Source organism: Pan troglodytes, chromosome 3 (genome assembly GCF_028858775.2).
Source record: "Pan troglodytes isolate AG18354 chromosome 3, NHGRI_mPanTro3-v2.0_pri, whole genome shotgun sequence".
In the NCBI taxonomy this organism is placed as follows: domain Eukaryota; kingdom Metazoa; phylum Chordata; class Mammalia; order Primates; family Hominidae; genus Pan; species Pan troglodytes.
In genome coordinates, this window is record NC_072401.2 from 56,491,806 (window position 1) to 56,510,773 (window position 18,968).

An 18,968-nucleotide genomic window follows, 5' to 3' on the forward strand; every position below is an offset into this window, starting at 1 on the left:
GAGAAGGGCTTGGAGGTAAATGTAACCACAGGACCCCTCCTCCCTTTAGTTCAATGAGCCCTTCACCTGTAATTGTGCCTGGCAAAAATCGTGCCTTACAAAGATACTAGACTTCTGGATGGCATCCTCCTTCCTCTGAGTATCCTTATGGTTAGAATATTGTGTTGAATCATCGCACTGGAAAGATCTTAATTGAGGGTTCAGCTCAACTTTTATTTGTTTCTGCAAAGTGACAGAAAGCATGCCCCCCACCAAAAAAAATGAATTTTCAATATAAGCGCCCACCAAACAATGAAATAATAAACATAAATAATTAAATGGGAGTCCATGAGTTAAGGATATGAATTCTGAAGCAGAAGAGTGGTAGGTTCAAAGCTCGGCTTTGCCACTTATTAGTTTGCCCCCTCTCAAGTTTCTTAACCTAAGCCCCAAACGTTTGTCTGTAAAACAAGCATCATCAAAGGATCTGCCACATAAGGCTTTCTTTGATGGGAACTGAACAGTCAGCAAGTGTTCTGTAAGTGATACCTACTGTTAGCATTAAAAATAAGCTGCTCTGCCAAAGGGGCCGTTATCAGGGAGGGCAAGCTGAACTAGGGAGACCAGACAGTGTGTATTAGCATGCTGGAATTGAACTGGTTCCCGGAGACTGGGTCCAGGACAGGCAAGCAGGTGACAGGTGTGCTAGGATCATCTCTCTGGGTAGCAACGAAATGACCTGGCTTCTTTCCATTTTTCAGATAGAGTATGTGATGGCAAATTCAGACATATTTGCTACTCAATCAGTTTTCTTTTGAAAAATTCACATTTACATTAATCTGTTATTCCTAAAAAGAAAACAGAATTTTAGAGTAAGAGAGTTACACACAATCTCATATTGTGGAATTCATGCCATTTGGGTTTTATAAAGGAGACTGCTTTTGAATAACTTTCATCAATTTAGACCATATAATCCATGTCTTTATATTTCAGCACATATTGAATTGTTTGTATTGAAGTGCTGTTTTTAATTTGTGTTGATGGACAAGAGACATGAAGGAATAATACTTCTATTTTGTCAGTCTCTACCTCTTAAGCTTAAATTACAGGAAAGTGGCTTTATTTTATGAAGTTTCACTTAAAGGGCACTTTTGTCAATGTTGTTAGTTATTAATGTTGCTAATTTTCTTGAGGGGACCTACTTAGTGTCTATGACTAGTAATTTCCATTGACGTCATTTTTATCTTGTTATTTTATTAAATAAAGCAGTCAAAGAGTTTGCAGTATACCCTAACTTAATATCATTGGTGTTTTAATGGATTCTTTTTTCAAATTGCAGAGTTGAAATTCTTCAGTGTGCTTACAATTAGATATTGACTGGAGAATTGTGGATAGAATTCTAAACCCAACCTAACTGAAGTTTACTATGTTATTTCCCTCTGGGGTCTGATTGTGTTTAGTACAGTTTAGCTAAAAACTTATAAAGGAATCAAATTGAATTAGAATAAGTTAGGGTTCCAATATTCATTAAAGATTTTTCAAAGAGGAAATATACTTTTATGCTGAATTTCCATATTGTTATACATCCTTAAACAAAGTTATTTGCCTTTATATTTATTGATAGACATATGTCTAAATAAAGAACAGTAGCCCCAATTGAGATAAATTTATTTAACCATATTTGAAATTGATTTGAGATTAATCTACTTAACCGTAACTGGGTGGAAGTCTTTCTAGTTAAAATCTGTTTAGATAGATAGATAGATAGATAACAACTTTATATCTATACATTAGAATATTGTGTTGAATTTACATTTATTCTACTATTTCTCACGTGTATAACATTTTATTATAAACTATTAAATGTTGTGGTCAATCAGAGAGAGAGAGAAAGAGAGAAAAGAGTGACACAGAGAGACCCAGCAATGATTACGAAAAAATTAACTTTTCCAGTTATATTCAAAATAGTGTAACATGTATGTAACAAGTCTTTTAAGCATGTAATTAAAAGTTCTATACCTGATTCTTGTTTTAATTTCCTAAAATAAGAAGCATCCTTTACTTTTAACTGAGATAGAAACCCAATGCTGACAGTCCATTTGCTTATATAGATTCATTGATTGCAATGTAGGTGGGGAATTCACGGTTACTAGGGTTACATGGGCTTCACATAAAAGCTTAGATTTTTAAAATATTCAAGTATAGGCCATTTGAAAACACAACCTCTGAGAAAGGAATTCTGAATATTTTCCTTTTACACTACAGTTAGAGAGTTATTCTGTTGCAAAAATTAATTTGTATGTTTAAAATGATAAATTATAGTGATTTCATCACTTTCATAACATAATCTCAAGAACCAAACTTAACTAATACCACTGCTTTCAGAAGTAGAACATGAAGTGTCTCCTATTTAAGTAATAAGGATATTAACTTAAAGGAAAACTTCATCATCACCTAGAGCCTAGTAAAGGAGCTTAAGAGGAGAGAGTGTCGATTCTTTTGCAGCAAATATACAAACAGGAAAAATGAGTCGTGATCTGTGTGACGTCAACCTAAGAATTTCTACTGGGAAGCTCAGGTGAAGCAGAAAATTCTTGAGTTCCACCACACCAGTAATTCCAGAAGATACTGTCGGCAGACTGAGCAGCGCCTCCCAGACCCAGTGGTGGCAAGATGCCTTAAGTGCCTTAATACAAATTTGCTTCTCCGACCGTTTCTGCTTTCTTTATCTCCCTGAGGGCACCTTGAGCAGAATAAAATGCACGGCATTAGTACCATGTAAATATGCAATAGAACAGTAAAGTTTTGGCATTTCCAATTAGATTCCACTTGAACTGAGGGCAGTGGCATGCTCACATAGAAGTGTGTTTGATTCATATTCTGCTTAGTCCTCTCTTAGATTCAATGATTATAATACATTATTTCTATCTCAAAACCAACAATCACTGACTGCAACCAATATTACTTAATTAAGTGATAGTTTGTATATATGCCAACTCTTGACCTTTACTGTCTCTGCAAATAAAGCACATTTTAAGAAAAAGTATGGAGCCAAATGTTTCCCAGAAACCATCACTCTGTTAACTCTTTACCTTTTTTGAGAGAACTAGATACTGGATGGAATTATAGATGCTTTGTCTCATTTTCTTGAAGTGATGTAATTGCATATAACTCTGCTCTTCTCTACTCCAAGGTTCCAGGTCATAACTTTGAGAAAACAGCTTCGTTTTGGAGATGAATACATAATTGTAACTTTCTATTGCTTCTTCAAGCTGAAACGATATTTTATTAAAAAGACTCTCCGTGTGTACAGCCCTTAACATACTCTTATCTCATAATTGAAATACACACTTGCTATTCTAGTGTGATACTTTCTGTTCTTTTTTTAAGTAGCTTTTACTGGGGACGTGGGTGAGAGAGATGTAACATATATTCCTTGTCTATGATTTAGACAGTACATACAAAATAAAAAAAGAAATAATTATCACACATAATCTCTTAGCTCTTAATTTTACCATTAATATTATAATATACCTCTCTGTATGTTGGATGTATTCAATATTTTATGTATGTTTTATCTATATGCCTGCATATATTCACTCACTTTAGAAGACACAAAAATGAAATAGCAATAATTCTGTCCTAAAGGACCTAGTAATCAAATTAAGTAAAATAAAATATGGTTAGAGAGAGAAAGCAGTAATTAGAAAGCTACAGAAAATTTCCTGTGAAATTTCAGAAGCAAGAGAAATTGTCTTTGGCTGGGAAATACAGGGAAGTTAGCACCTGTATATATATGTATAGATAGATAGATAGATAGATAGATAGATAGATAGATAGATAGATAGATATAGATATATGTATATATATTAGTTCTTTGTAAAATCATTAGCATTATGACACTTTGTGCACCTTGTGGCCTCAGAAATAAGAGGCTATAGATATAGATACAGGCTATACTTTCTGTGCCTAGCACGGTAGCAGGTGCAGAGAAGGAACTCATGAAATATTTGTTGAATTTACAAACGAGTGAACCAAATTTTCCACTTTTAGACATGTAACCATTTAATTAACTCATGCTTGGATAACAGGAAGTTACTTTAAATGACTGACCCATTTGATTTAATTTGTACTAGAATTCACTTCCTGTCCTCTGGCCTCATTCTGGTCACAAGGCAACTGGTAAGTCCAGGCAAGCCCACCTCTAGGCAGGAATGCAGAGCAGGGGGAGGTGAACCACGTTCCAGCATGGCTGGAACGCTAATGCTGCCCAACACTGCCTCCTCAGGCTCCATCCAGATCTCATTGGCTTGTTCAGACCAATTCTACCACTCCTATACTTCTAGTGCTGTTGATTTCTCCAGGACTTAATTGCTGACCTATCTAATTCCCTGTTTCTCCAGCTTCATTGTTTCTGGACAAAATGAAAAAGTAAATAACCAAACTTATTAAATAATGATCTTATTTTACACACAATCTAAGTCAATAATCTCTGGCCCCAGGGCCTACATAGATTTGTAACAACCATCTTCCTCCTCAAGTTGTAGTTTATTATGTTCTACCAAAATAACTGAACATCCCAAGTAAGACCTCCAGGCTTCTAGAACTGTAATTTTTTCTTTCTTCATAAATTCTCTCCCTCTTTGCTATTCATGACTTCTCTGTTATTCTCCTCTTAAGACTTTGAGAAAATTTGCTCAGATGCTTATATCTACCAAGTCTTTATAATTTAGGAGATTTTCACAAGGGCCCTAGCAGGTTTTAGTTTGCTATGAATCATGGTGAATGGGAATGGGAAAATGAGGATGAAAAACTATTTGAATTCATAGATCTATGCCTCACTTCATTGTTTTTGTTTGTTTATTTGTTTTGCTCTTTTTTTTTTTTTTTTTTTTTTTTTTTGAGTCAGAGTCTCACTCTATCACCCAGGCTGGAGTGCAGGGACACAATCTTGGCTCACTGCAACCTCCATCTCCCAGGTTTAAGTGATTCTCAGGCCTCAGCCTCCCAGGTAGCTGGGATTAAAAGTGTGTGCCACCACACCCGGCTAACTTTTGTATTTCACTTCACTGTTAATACTAACAATGGGACTTTTACCAAAGCATGATCTTACCTTTCAGGTATTTAAACTGTTTGAATATTTTATTTACCCAATTTTTAGATCAGACATGAATAATATTATTTCCTACTCAAATATTATGTGCTGCCTATGAATGAAAATTTTATCCTGTTTTTATTTTCTTACATTAAATTATATTCAACTGTCTTCCTTCCTAAAGTCAGAGAATAATATAAGAGCCTTGGAAACCCTTTCATCACATCTTCTGAAGTCTTCTGAAGCTGGCTATGAGTTACCTCAGCATAGATCAACAGCGTGTCACTATAACTACATTGCAATTATTTGCCCTCTTTAATGATATCTTTGATATTTCTTATGAATGCAAATAAAGAGTGAGCCAGTTGGAAAGCTACCGCAATGATTTTTCAGTCCATCACTGCCAATTTTCACTTTGTAATTATAAGAAGCTGCTATCAGTGGTTCTTCAGTTCCAAATATCCCCAGTGTCTGGTGAGGGAAGCAAGCTGTCTGGTTCTTAGATGGTCTTTTTGCTATGCTCTGACATGGTGGAAGGGTCCAGGCAGCTTCTGGGGTCTCTTTTATAAGGGCACTAATCACATTCATGAAGTCTCCACTATCATGACCTAATCACCTCCTAAAGTCCTCACCTGTTAATACTATTGCATTGGGGGTTAAGTTTCAACATCTAGGTTTTGTGGGGACACAAACATTCAGACCACAACAGAGGGAGGCCCTCTAGTAGGCTGATGCAATAATCCAGGAAAAAGATGATGGTGGCTTGGCTTAGGGTAGTAGCAGTGGAAATCAAAGCTTTCGAATTTGGAATATGTTAGTGGTACAGTGAATAGGACTTACTTTTGGATTGAATTTGGCTTATGATGAAAGAGGGAAAAAATGAGACTAAATATTAGTTTTGATGCCTAGATGGGAAAGAATTGTGGAGGAGGAAATTTTAGATCATGGGAGAAAGTCAGTGGTTCTTTTTCAGCCATGTAGATATTGAGATGCCTGGTACACATCTAAGTAGAGATTAGGTAGGTGGTGACATGCGTCTGGAGCTCAACAGAGATTATGGGATGGAGACAGATTCGATTACCTGGAAGAATGTATAGATAGAGAAGAAAGGATGGCTGAGAATGGACACTCAAACAAGCCAGTATTTAGTGATCATACAAAGGAGGAATCAGCAAAGGAGACTAGTGTTGAGGCCTGTGAGATAGCAGGAAAATAGAGTGAGGTGATTGTTATTCATGGTTTGTCTCAAAAGCATCAAGAAGAAAGTGTTTTAAAAGGTAGGAAAATCAATCTTGTCAAATGTTGCTAAGAGGCCGAGAAATGAGGAGAGAAGTGAACTCTTTGGCAAGGTATAGGCTCTTGGAACATGGGTGGAGAGGTGGAGGTAGGGCTAAATTAAAGGAATATATGATAAATAATCTGGACCCAGGAGGAAGAAGGAAGTGTTTGGACCCCAGGGTCATCACTGGGGGATTTCACTCGGGGACATTAATAACCCTTTTGGTGGGTTATTAGAATGACAAAATCCAGGGGCAAAACTCAAGTTTGAGAAGCTGGAGGAACTTGTGTAACCTGTATAACCAAGTTGCCCAGACCAAATCCTGTGAATAAGTAACTGGGATTCACTGGGCTCATGGAGCATGTTGTGTCTGTGTGCCCAAGGCAGCATAAAATGCCCATGTGGCTTCTGACGTATAGAATTACTTTGCCTGGTGACTAAGCTTCTGTGTCTCTGGTATGAGTCCTCCAGGTGTCCTGCATGAGACCTGCCAATGATGTGCTATCAGAGGATGCCATTTCCAACTAGAGAAGCACCATTCTTTGAGCAAGAAGATAGCAATAGAAAAGAAAGTAAGGTATAAATCAATAATGACAATACAAGGTAGAAAGCAGAATGATGACAACAGCGTGGATTCAAAGGACATGGGGAGACTTTAAGATGTCCCACTGGGGACTAAAAGGGACCAGATATCTGGACCTGCAGTGAGGAGGGCCCTCTGCTGCCAGGGGAAATTGGTGAGAAAAGACTCAATGACATGAAATTTCATTAGATTACAAGGCCTGGTGTTGAAGAAATGTTTCAATTTGGAGCCTGGAAAGGTAGGTTTGAATGGAATTGAAGAAAACTTGAGAGTCAGGTTAAGGGACTTGGGCTGTATTTATTAAGAAAGATACCAAGATGGTTTGTGACCAAATAGGTGATGGGATGATCAGAATGATAAAAGCCTAAAATGAGACTGCAGCCAAGCATTCACCCTGAAAACTGTAACAAAGTACCTAGTGAGTTTAACAACATGCTATAAAGAAAAATATGCACCAGAGATTTTATGAGAATAGAAGAATAGCTTTCCTGTTTTCTTTTTTTCCTGGTACTCTGAAGAGTTAGGACATATAATTTCCTAATTTTTATTCATCTTACCCAACCCAAATAACCAGATTTGAAAGGAAAAGGAGGAAATCCACCCCCTTATACACAACGTTTTTTTAAAAAAAAAAAAAAAAAAGAAAAGAAAACTGAACTTTCTCATCCATCTTTTTTATTCTGGCTCTATCCCCTAAAATCTTATAGACTTGGAGCCATGATAACTGAATATTCAATTTTTGCAAAATGGAATGAACAGAAAATATTATACTTTACATCTCTGGTCACACCCTAATGCCATTTATATGAACATATAAAGGAGGAGATTATTCACATCTGACCACAGTTTCCAGAGCTTGAAGGAGACTTGAAAAATATTACATCATACCTAATCAACTCTTCAAGTCAGAGCTTGATTTTAGCTGCCTAGAATTGCAGTTGTGTTCTGCTGATTGGGGCAAGGTTCAGCCAGTTTAGGTGAGTTATTGCAATAGAAGGAATATGATCCCTTATACAGAATTATATAAATCAATAGAGTCATATTTATTTTGCTAGAAATATACGTAAAACAGACTTACCAAATTGTTCAATCCATCCGTGTCTGGAGTTACTGTTTCTGTAGTTTTTCATTTACATAATACATTTTTCTGTATTTTTGCTCACACATGACATACTACTTAAAAACTTTCTAAAACCTTCTTATACTCTAGAGACACAACAAAACACTCAACTTAAATCAGAAACTAATTTTTTAATGCATTATAGGAACAAATCATTAATATTATTCTCATGTTTAGGATATCCTCAGACCATCTCAAAAAGGAGGAAAAGATGACTATGATGGCTCACCAGTACCCCTCTTGGATCTTCATTAATGAGAAGACATTCATAACCAGGTAACCACACACCTTATATTATACATTGTCCTACTCACCAGTCATTTGTGGAATATACCATCAAAGTTTTCTAAGCATGATGTATGGTCAACAAGATCAATAATATGAATCATCAGTAGAGATACTAGATAAGAAGTTGGAAAAGTATGTTCCTAAAGACTCTCAAATTTACTCTCATGGAACAATCACTAATATTTTGTTTAACAGTGGTTTTACTTTATTAAAAGCAACATTTCTGTTTTAATAGTTGGGATAATATTGAAGAGCAGCATTAGGTGAAAGATCTAAGGCTTCTCATAAATGATAGTTCTAAAGAATTAACCCCAGGGCCAAAAACATTATGTCCTGTCCTAACCTCTCCCTCCCTTTCTCCTCATGACACTTTATTTTTACTGGTCCCTCTTGACATTAGATTATGCAATATATGGCCAACATCCACAGCTTTTCTTGTATGCAGCAAACAGTATCTCATATTGCTTTGGGAACAATAGAGTAGGGGCTTAAAAGCTATAAGAGTAGAGATGAAAACTGAAACTGGCCAAGCTACAGCAGAGGCTGGGGGCTGAGAGGAGATGAAATCATGAAAAAATAAGTGGTACTGAAACATGACCCAAATCTTATGGGGGGTGGAAAAAGGAAAAAAGCCAAATAAATGACAGAGAGAAGGAGAAGTGAATGATGCAGGGTTGGGCAGTAGGAAAGTGAAGGAAACAAATATGATCAAATATGGAAATAAAGCCACAGCTGAAAGATAAGGATGAACTATAAGCAGTGGGAAAAAGACCTGATGCAAAGGATAAAGGATCCACTGACTTATTCCTCAAACACTTACTGATTACTCACTGTGAGCAGGTGTATTTTTGGACCCTGAGCATTCAGTAATGAACCAAACAAAACCCTTACTCTCATGGAGTTACATCATAAAGTCGGGATACAGTCAATACATAAGATAAATGCTGAGGAAATGGAGTAAAGAGTGCTGGAGATAGAGAGCGGAAAGGGTTCTGATTGCATATAACCTAGTTCCTTCCTCAGTGAGCGCGAAGCATTGGAGGAAAAGCCTGCAGAAAGGGAGAAAGCAAGCCATGCAGTTTTCGCAGGTATTCCAGGCAAGGGGAATGGCAACTCCACAGCCCTAAGGCAGACGCATATTTGTAAGGGTCAGGGAGAACAGTGTGGGGAAATGGAAGTAGAAAGACAGCAGGAGAAGAAGCCAAATGGGCTCAGAACATGTAGGGTTTGATAGGCCAGTATGAGGCTTGATCTTTCCCACTAAATAAGATGAGAAGCTGTGGAAGGATATTGAGCACATGAGTGGCAATATCAGTCTAGCTGCTATGTTAAGAACAGAGTAGAGAGGGGACAAGAGTGGAAACAGAGAAGTTACCAAGGAGCTGACAGTCCAGGGTGGAGATGAAGGTGGCTTGAACCAAGGTGGCAGCAGTAGAGGTAGAAAATAATGGTCAGATTCTGGATATAGTTTGAAGACCAACACAATAGGATTTCCAGAAGGGTTAGACATGGGTGTGAGAGAAAGAGCATAACCAAGGATAATTCTAAAAATTTTGATCTAGAAAAATGGAGTTAACATTTTCTGAAATCATGAGGAGAAGCAGGAGCTACAGGAGGAGCAGGTTTGCAGTTGAGGATCCGGAATTCAGTTCTGGACACATTACATTTGAGATTGAATAAGAAGCATTTCTTAAAAATGAGGTCCATGGACCACCTGCTTCTGACTCAGATGCCTGTTCACAGTATAGACCCTTGGCTTCACCCCAGAACTAATCATGTGATTCTGATGCATACTGAAGTACTGAGAACAAATTCTCACCGTAGGAAAGGATTAAAGTTCTGAGAACTTCTGACCTCCTAACATAAACAAAATTCCTGGAGCTAGGGGAAATCTCTGCCAGGCTGTCACCAGAAATTATAACAATGCCACTGACCAACTATGATAACCAGCATACCACAAATCTGGCAAACACCCCTACTCATTTATTCACTTGGCAAGTAGTTTTTTAGCTCCCTCTCTTTACTAGGCATTGTTGTGGTAAACAAGACAAAAATTAGCAATTTATTGAGGTATTTTTATTTTCCCGCACAGAACTACATGAAAAGAATGGAAATTAATAGTTAAGCAGAATCTTCATAATCAAAATTTTGGTTTCAGCAAATTTCATGAAGATTACATATGATCAGTAAAATAAGAGGTCCTGATATTAATAATAGCATAGTAGGCAACATAACGTTTATATCCCACTACTGGACGAGAATTCTCTGAGTTTAGAAACTTCCCTGTTCAAAGGGTATTGGCACAGGTTAGCTTTGTACTGAAATGACTAAGCTTCCAGTTGCTGTTTTATTGCCTGGAGTCATCATTGCACACTGCTTCACATAGTGAGCTGGGTGGAAAAAAATAAAAATAAATGTTTTTTATGGTTACTTTCAAAGTATTTTCACTTTAGGTCATAGGCTGAAATCTGGGCACTTTAAAGGTGAATAAATGCTAACCATGTATTTAAAAAAAATTAATGGAGAAGTTTAAATCCAGTTTTAGAATGCCAATCAGATTTCACTCTCAGAACCTATCAGACTTTTTCTGCTACTTAGTAACCTAATAAAAACTTTGCAGTCTATGCCTCTTCTAAGGGCAGCTCAAAAGGCACGTGTACAATCCTGTCCTTAGTAAGTTTAATTAGCGTGATGTAATAAATTTTAGCAGAAAGTGCATTATTCCAAACAGTTTCTTTTTCCAAGCATGTTGGCCAGCAACCTTTGTTGAAACAAAGGAACCAGCCACCTGCACTTCTAAGCACAAATTAAGCACAAAGAGCCAGTGTTCCACAGGCTGCCTTCTACCTGGCCAGTACAGCCAGAAGGCAATGTTTGCCCAGGTTTCATATACAGGGTCTTCTCCTGATCAAAGGAATAGGAGCAAACACTGCGTGCCCCTGTGAGTCCTGAAGGTAAGTTTCTAAGAGGAGGGCATCATTCTCCTGAAGAACGCTGAATACCTGTCTTGAATTAAAGTATAAGAGAGCCTGTTCTGACTTATTTGTATAAAAAGTTAGAACGCTGAATACCTGTCTTGAATTAAAGTATAAGAGAGCCTGTTCTGACTTATTTGTATAAAAAGTTAGAATTTCAAAATAAGCCAGAGACAGAGGATTTTAATCGCATATTTAGGAGCATCTACTTTAAAAATTAGAATTTTTGTCCACATGGGGATTGTTTTTAAAAATTCACATTATCCATGTTTGATGACCCAGTGAAATGAAAAGAAATTATTATGAGAAACTGGGTATCACATCTGTTATTTTGTCACAAAAGGGTCAATAACGTCATCATGAGATATGTGAAAGAAGGACATTTATTAGGTTTTTTTATATCTGATATTTTTCAATAAGCATATATTGTCAACAGTCATTGAGCATATCAATATGACTTAATAATCTGTTATTCCTAGTAAAATTTATCTACTTTGCAGTTACCTGTTTTATCAATTAAGGAGGTTTAAAAACGATGAGATCATTTGTCTGCCCAAGATAATCTAAAAATGTTCTCAGAGAAAATCCAATGATTTTCTATGAGACTCCAGAAGTTCAGACTCCAGAAATATATCACATGTATGGAATTTATTTCAATTTCTGGATGCTTGAATTTTCTATGCTGTATTCGCTACACAAATAACTTTTGAGAGCATACCATAAGCAAGGAGGAGGAGGAAGAGGGGAGGGGAAAGGGGAGAGGAGAGGAGAGGGGAGGGGAGGGGAGGGGATGGAGGAGAGGAGAGGAGAGGAAGAAGAGTAGAGAGGAGGGGAGGGGAGGGGATGGAGGAGAGGAGAGGAGAGGGGAGAAGGGGAGAGGAAGAAGAGTAGAGAGGAGGGGAGGGGAGGGGATGGAGGACAGGAGAGGAGAGGAGAGGAAGAAGAGTAGAGAGGAGGGGTAGGGAGGGGAGAGGAGAGGAGAGGAGAGGAGGTAGCTGTCCTGCTCTTGTGGAGCTTGCAATCTGAAGCTGTAGCTCAAACCTGAGCCTTTATCAGAACCACCTGGAGGGTTCTTGAAAAGAAAGATTGCTAGGCTCCATCCCCAGAGTTTCTGATTCAGGAGTTCTAGGGTGTTTTGAATATTTGCATGTCTAAGTTCCCAGGTGGTACAGATGCTGCTGGTCTGGGGATCACACTTTGAGATCCACATAGATCTAAAGGCCTGAAACAAACTGACATGTATTCTGAGGGAAGGAACCCAGTTCTATGAAAGAACAAAGCCCTAGTTTAAACAAGAGTTCCAAGAAGGCTTCCCTAGAAACAATGTTTGTACAGAGATCTGACTAAGAAGGAGCTATCAAAGTTCAGGACAGTGGGTAGAAGAGTGTTTCTGACACAGGAAATCTGCCAGAAATCCTTACAGCCATGGAGCAAAGAGTTCCAACAAGTGAAAGGTGCCCAGGGTGCTGGGGTGCAGGACACAGGGAAAATGTCTCTTGAAAGGAGGCTGAAGAGGAAGGCAGGAGAGAGACCAAACAGGACTTAACCTGCCATAAGGGTGTGGGGGTTTTATCCCAAGAGCAATGGAAAGACATTTAAGACATTTAAAGATGTTAACAAAGCAGATGATATGATTAGATACATTCTACATACTCTGGATTTAGTGTGGAGAATGTTTGGAGGATCCTCTGAATAGCAGCAAGGAGTTTGCTTATTATTTTTTTGTTGAATGTAAAGATAACCAGTGGTGAAAGTCATGGCAGCATTACTGAAGAACAAAGTCAGAGCCAGTGAGTGTAAGAGCCTGTGTGTCAGGAAGTCTCCCATTTTCAGGCTCATGCTCAGGTTGATGGCCCTGGGAATCACTGGCTCTCTGTTGTGTTTCAGACCCTCTAGTAACAATCCCAAATGTCCAGGGGGCTGAAAGGCATATCGCTACAATAAATGAAAGACTTCATTAAATAGGATAGTTTCTCCCTCCCAAGGGAGCAAGGGGCATCAGAGTGTGAAGTCAAGTTACTCATTCTCAATAAGCACAGAAGTCCCTATCTGTTCATACACAAAGGGTGTAATTTGACAGCAAGTTTCCATCTGCTCCCATAATGCTTGCTGTTGTGTGGCACACCTGTGTTTACTTTTCAACTGGCTTTAAAAAAAAACAAAAAACTATAAGGCTTGTCTCAGAAAAACAGGAAATGAAAGGCTAAACCACAGACAAATGAGAAGCAAGACCCAAATATGAGCTAAGTACCAGCCTAATTGCTCCATTCCCTCATCTCTATCTTGCATGATGCTGAGGTTTGGGGTACGGATGAACCCATCATCCCAGTAGTCGGCATAGTATCCAATAGATAGCTCTTCAGCCCTTGCCGCTTTCCCTCTCTCTTGCATCTAGTGGTCCCCAGTGCCCATTGTTCCCATCTTTGTGTCCATGTGTCCCCAGTGTTAAACTCTCACTTATAAGTGAGAATATACAATATTTGATTTTCTGTTTCTCTATTAGTTCACTTAGGATAATAGCCTCCGGCTGCATCCATATTGCTGCAAAGGACATGATTTTGCTCTTTTTTATGGCTGCAGAGTATTCCATGGTGTCTATGTACCACATTGTCTTTATCCAATCCAGCACAGATGGGCACCTGGGTTGATTCCATGTCTTTGCTATTGTGAATAGTGTTGTGATAAACACAGGGGTGTGTATGTCTTTTTGGTAGAATGTTTTATTTTCCTTTGGGTCTATATCCAGTAAAGGGATTGTTGGGTTGAAAGGTAGTTCAACTTTTAGATTTTTGAGAAATCTCCAAACTGCTTTCCACAGTGACTGGATTAATTTACATTCCCACCAACAGTGTATAAGTGGCCAAAAGACATGGGCAGACACTTCTCAAAAGAAGACATACAAGCAGCCAACAAACATGAAAAAATGCTCATCATCACTAATCAGAGAAATGCAAGTCAAAACCACAGTGAGACACCATCTCACACCAGACAGAATGGCTTTTATAAAAAAGTCAAAAAATAACATATGTTGGCGAGGCTGCAGAAGAAAGGGAAAAATCCTCAGGTATTTGAAGTTGGAAGAGTGAGACAGAATTCAGAGCTTTCTGATCATTCAGGGTTTGCATTTTTGCTTCAATCGAGATAGACTACTTCTCCACAAATTTCTCAGTTTCCAGACTTTGGAACTCAGTCCCTTCATTTGCAAAGGAAATGCGAATAACCTACTTTCCTAGCTGAGGAGGGTCTCTATGCAAAGATTGAAAAGCATTCTTTCTTCATCATTTGAACCAGATGAGGCCAAAAGCGAAAAGACCTGGAGCCATGGCTGTTTATGAAAGAGGAGTCAAAACTTGTAATTTTAATTCCAGGATTCAAATGGACAGGAATAAAGGATAAAATGGGTTTGGAGAATTCTGCTTCTATTACAGACATCATTAATATGGAATGATGATTTATCTTGGCAAATGACTTGATGACAAGGCTTTATTCAGTTCTCTTCTGTGTCCTCATATTTCCTGATTCCATCTTTCCAAAAACATACAAGAGTGTATATTACATTTTTATGAACCTAAAAAATATCATGAAAGTATCACACATTTCTTATATAGAATTTATACGCCGGGCATGGTGGCTCACACCTGTAATCCCAGCACTTTGGGAGGCTGAGGCAGGTGGATCATCTGAGGTCAGGAGTTTGAGACCAGCCTGGCCAACATGGTGAAACCCCATCTCTACTGAAAATACGAAAATTAGCCTGGCCTGGTGGCAGCTGCCTGTAATCCCAGCTATTCGGGAGGCTGAGGCAAGAGAATCACTTGAACCTAGGAGGTGGAGGTTGCAATGAGATGAGATCACACCATTGCACTCCAGCCTGGGCAATAAGAGCAAAACTCCATCTCAAAAAACAAAAAAAAAAAAAAGAAAGAAAATGATTTATAAGGTATATAGAATTATAACATAGGAAATAAAAATCACAACCTTAATTCCCAGCAAATAATTTGTTACCTTTACATATTTAATGCAATGTTTAATATGTTTAACCTTAATATTTCAGTTATTTTATAAAAATATAAAGTTCTAAATTCAGCTTTTTGAACCTGACATATGAAATTGTTAAATAGCTTCACTGCTAAAATTTAATATCGTGAACAAAATCAGTGGGAAAAAGAAAACCTGTGCAAGAGAACTAATTAGCACTATCCTTTTCTCCCTCAGTTTTTCACCTGCTGAAGTCTGTTTCAAATATTCTTGGTTCCTGCTCTTAAACATGGCAACACACACAGTGGAATGGTTGTTTTGCTTTGTTTTGTTTTGTTTTGTTTTGTTGAGACAGAGTCTCACTGTCGCTCAGGCTGGAGTGCAGTGGCGTGATCTCCGCTCACTGCAACCTCCACCTCCCGGGTTCACGCCATTCTTCTGCCTAGACTCGCGAGTAGCTGGGACTACAGGCGCCTGCTACCACACCCGGCTATTTTTTTCTATTTTTTTAGTAGAGATGGGGTTTCACCATGTTAGCCAGGATGGTCTCCATCTCCTGACCTCGTGATCCGCCCACCTCGGCCTCCCAAAGTGCTGGGATGGAATGTTGTTCTTAATGCTGTTGTCACTAAGCAGCTCAGTGCCTGCCTAATTGGAACCATGAACATTTTTCAGCAAGTCTCCAAGAAGCAGAAGTAATACAAACTCAGGAAGCACAGCCGGGGGCTAAATATGCCTTTGGCAGCCTCGTTGAGTGTATTTTCCCCTGAGGTTCATTTGTATCACACGGAAGTCTTTCAAGTTTGTGTAGGGTGACGGCATATGACAATATTTATGCTTTGTCCTTAGTGGGTTCAAACTGTAAGAATCACTTTGTAAAGACTAGGACAGGGTTCTTTGCCTTTTAGGGAAGGACTAGGATAGCCACTTAATTATGCTGTAAGTCATTATTAAAACAAGAGGAAAAAATCTCTTAGTACAACTAATATTTGACATCCACTCTATGGATATGAGACATACATAATTCACTTCCACCCATAATCCTGTCCCACATTCATGTATATTACAGTTTTATAAAATTAAATAAAAAGTTTCTTCCAGCCAGCCAAATACCTGATAAGATTGAGGAACTCATTTCATGCTAAGTACATTATTCATGGCAAACGTCAGAATGCGGGTAATTCCCATCGGCTGAGCAGCTGCAATTCAGGCCACAAAGTACAAAGTACACCAGAGCATTTTACAGTAAACTCTGGGTCCACTATTACTCATTAAAACCAAGCTGGAGCCTTAAAGGAACAGGACCCTGATATCCCCTCAGCATCCCTCCCCCTGACCTGCCCCCCACCAAGGTCAGTCCCTCCTTGGCTAGCTCTCTTCCAGGACCATGATGAAGAATCCTGGGTATTCATAGGCTTATACCAGGATTCTCTCTCCACACTGCTTGTGGCAGGGTGCCAACTTCTATCCTGGAGAAACTTATAATTTACATGTTCATTTAGCTAGAAGTTCAGTTTATATGGAGGTTTGGTTTTCTTCAGTTTAGTGAAAACACCATCCTTATTATATAGTGTTTGATGATGTTTAAAAACACCCTTGTTACATATTGTGATACAGTGTTTCACGTTCCAAAAACCAAGGCTCTTTCCTAGAAAATCAATTTTTATGTCTCACATATAAAAGTGTGAGAAATTTGTGTCTATTTCTTTTTCTTTCTTTCTTTCTTCTTTTGAGACGGAAACTTGCTCTGTCGCCCAGTCTGGAGTGCAGTGGCGCAATCTGGGCTCACTGCAAGCTCCGCCTCCCGGGTTCACGCCATTCTCCTGCCTCAGCCTCCTGAGTACCTGGGACTACAGGCGCCCGCCACCGCGCCCTGCTAATTTTTTGTATTTTTAGTAGAGACGGGGTTTCACCGTGTTATCCAGGATGGTCTCTATCTCCTGACCTCGTGATCTGCCCATCTTGGCCTCCCAAAGTACTGGGATTACAGGCATGAGCCACCGCGCCCGGCCAAAACTTGTGTCTATTTCTTGGGCGTGCCTTGGACATCACAGACTTGTAAACTGGAAAACTGGACATAGAATCCATTTCTTATCACCCATTTTAAAGTATTTTAAGGGCCATCAAACAGTTTATGCTAAGCAGTCTGATCATGTTGGAAGGTGAACTTTTACAGGTTTGAGGGAGAAAGGTGCACAAATTCTTTTTGAGGGGGTCCGCATGTAACACTTAGGTGGACCCTAAAAAAAAATCTGTTAAAATTACCACTGACAGGCCACAGTGTATATTAAATCAGGGCTCCTCTTATTGATTAGGGACTGCCCAGATAACACTTCAGTGATTGCCTTTGGTTCTTCTAAACCATACAATGCCTGTAATTATTATAGGTCCCTTCTGGATTTTAGAACCTTCTATAGACATGGCACATTTGTTCACCTTTCCGTGGAACATCAGCCTCGTTTCTGCACCTCTACCACACTAGTGTTGCAGTGGTCTCACTCATCTTGCTGCCTCTATCTTGTCTCATACTGAAATCTATCTTCCACAATCTACCTAGTGATCCTTAGTATCATCATGTCTTTCACCTGCCTAGAATCTTCAATAGCTGCCCATTGCCTGCGAAGTGAATTCCAAGTTTCTTAAAATGGTTCATGGGGCTCATTCATTGCTCAGCATTCCGCATTTTACATGTTGCATTCTTGGAATCCCAACTCTTGAGTTTTTTTCTGCGAACTACAGAAATAGCTACATGTCCCTTTTCATGTTGTTTCTTTGCCAGGTAAACTCTTTACATTCTTCTTTTCCTGTTTAATGCTCACCAACCAAGGTTCACCGTAGGCAACATGTATTCCTTAAAGCTCTCACCCACCCTCCCAGCATGACTGAGGCCTCTTGACTGTGCTCACACAGCAACTGTATCATGTTCAATAAATGACCTTCTGTGGGATGGTGTAATGTGAATAGACACAGATGATCAACTTAACAGTAATTCTTCACCTTGCTGTTCCCCTAATGCCAAGTTAAATTAGAATGTTACAGACATACATTTTATTTTCAAGGTTATATTAGACATATTGTTTCATCAGGTACATAAACTAATCATCTTCAGAAGTTTCTCTGGTAAGGTGTACACACAATTAAAAGAAATGTTTGGACAACATTCACCATTGCTATAATTTGTTCAGGCAACTTCTAAATTTTCTTTTCTAATTCCTTGCTTTGTATTACACCACTAATTTACCTAATTTTACTCCAATACTTTAGTTTACTGAGCTCTAATCTTCAACACTCCAAAATCCTTCAAAATCCAATTAATAATCAAAAAGATTCTACTCATGGTGAGAAAAATACTTCTATGATATCCAGCTACCCTGTATTACACAGTGGATTACAGACTGGAAGACTTTCTCTGCGAAGAGCCAGATTAGAAATATTTCAGGCTCTGTAGGTCATATGATTTCTGTTACAACTACTCATCTCTGCAGTTATAACAGAAAAACAGACATAGACAATGAGCAGACAAATTAGTGTGGTGATATTCCAATACAACTTTGTTTACAAAAACAGGCAGCCTGGGACCACCGTCTGCCAACTCCTTATGTCATTTGTAGACTTATTTCAGTTGAGGATTTAGTCAGGCTCTATTCAGGTTCAGAAACATTTTCCAACTG

At 38.6% G+C, this 18,968-nt stretch overlaps 1 protein-coding gene and 1 long non-coding RNA gene across 14 annotated transcripts in view; one reads left to right on the forward strand and one right to left on the reverse strand.

Moving 5' to 3' along the window:
- Positions 1 to 18,968, forward strand: part of RASSF6 (Ras association domain family member 6) — a 49,240-nt gene that overhangs the window by 673 nt on the left and 29,599 nt on the right. For 7 of the 13 annotated variants that reach the window (XM_003950328.6, XM_001156540.8, XM_063809560.1 and 4 more), the window contains exon 2: positions 8,234 to 8,332. In XM_003950328.6, the coding sequence (XP_003950377.1) occupies positions 8,268 to 8,332 (65 nt within the window). In that variant the 5' untranslated portion in view covers positions 8,234 to 8,267. Of the gene's footprint in view, positions 1 to 6,799; positions 7,175 to 8,233; positions 8,333 to 18,968 lie in introns of those variants that run through there. The other 6 variants (XM_063809564.1, XM_063809558.1, XM_016951596.4 and 3 more) reach the window with 3 other exon arrangements.
- On the reverse strand, positions 193 to 16,541 carry LOC107974296 (uncharacterized). Its single transcript, XR_001716937.4, has 3 exons — positions 16,411 to 16,541; positions 3,072 to 3,251; positions 193 to 2,722 (listed from the first exon to the last, which is right to left on the reverse strand). It is a non-coding gene; the product is annotated as an uncharacterized LOC107974296 (long non-coding RNA).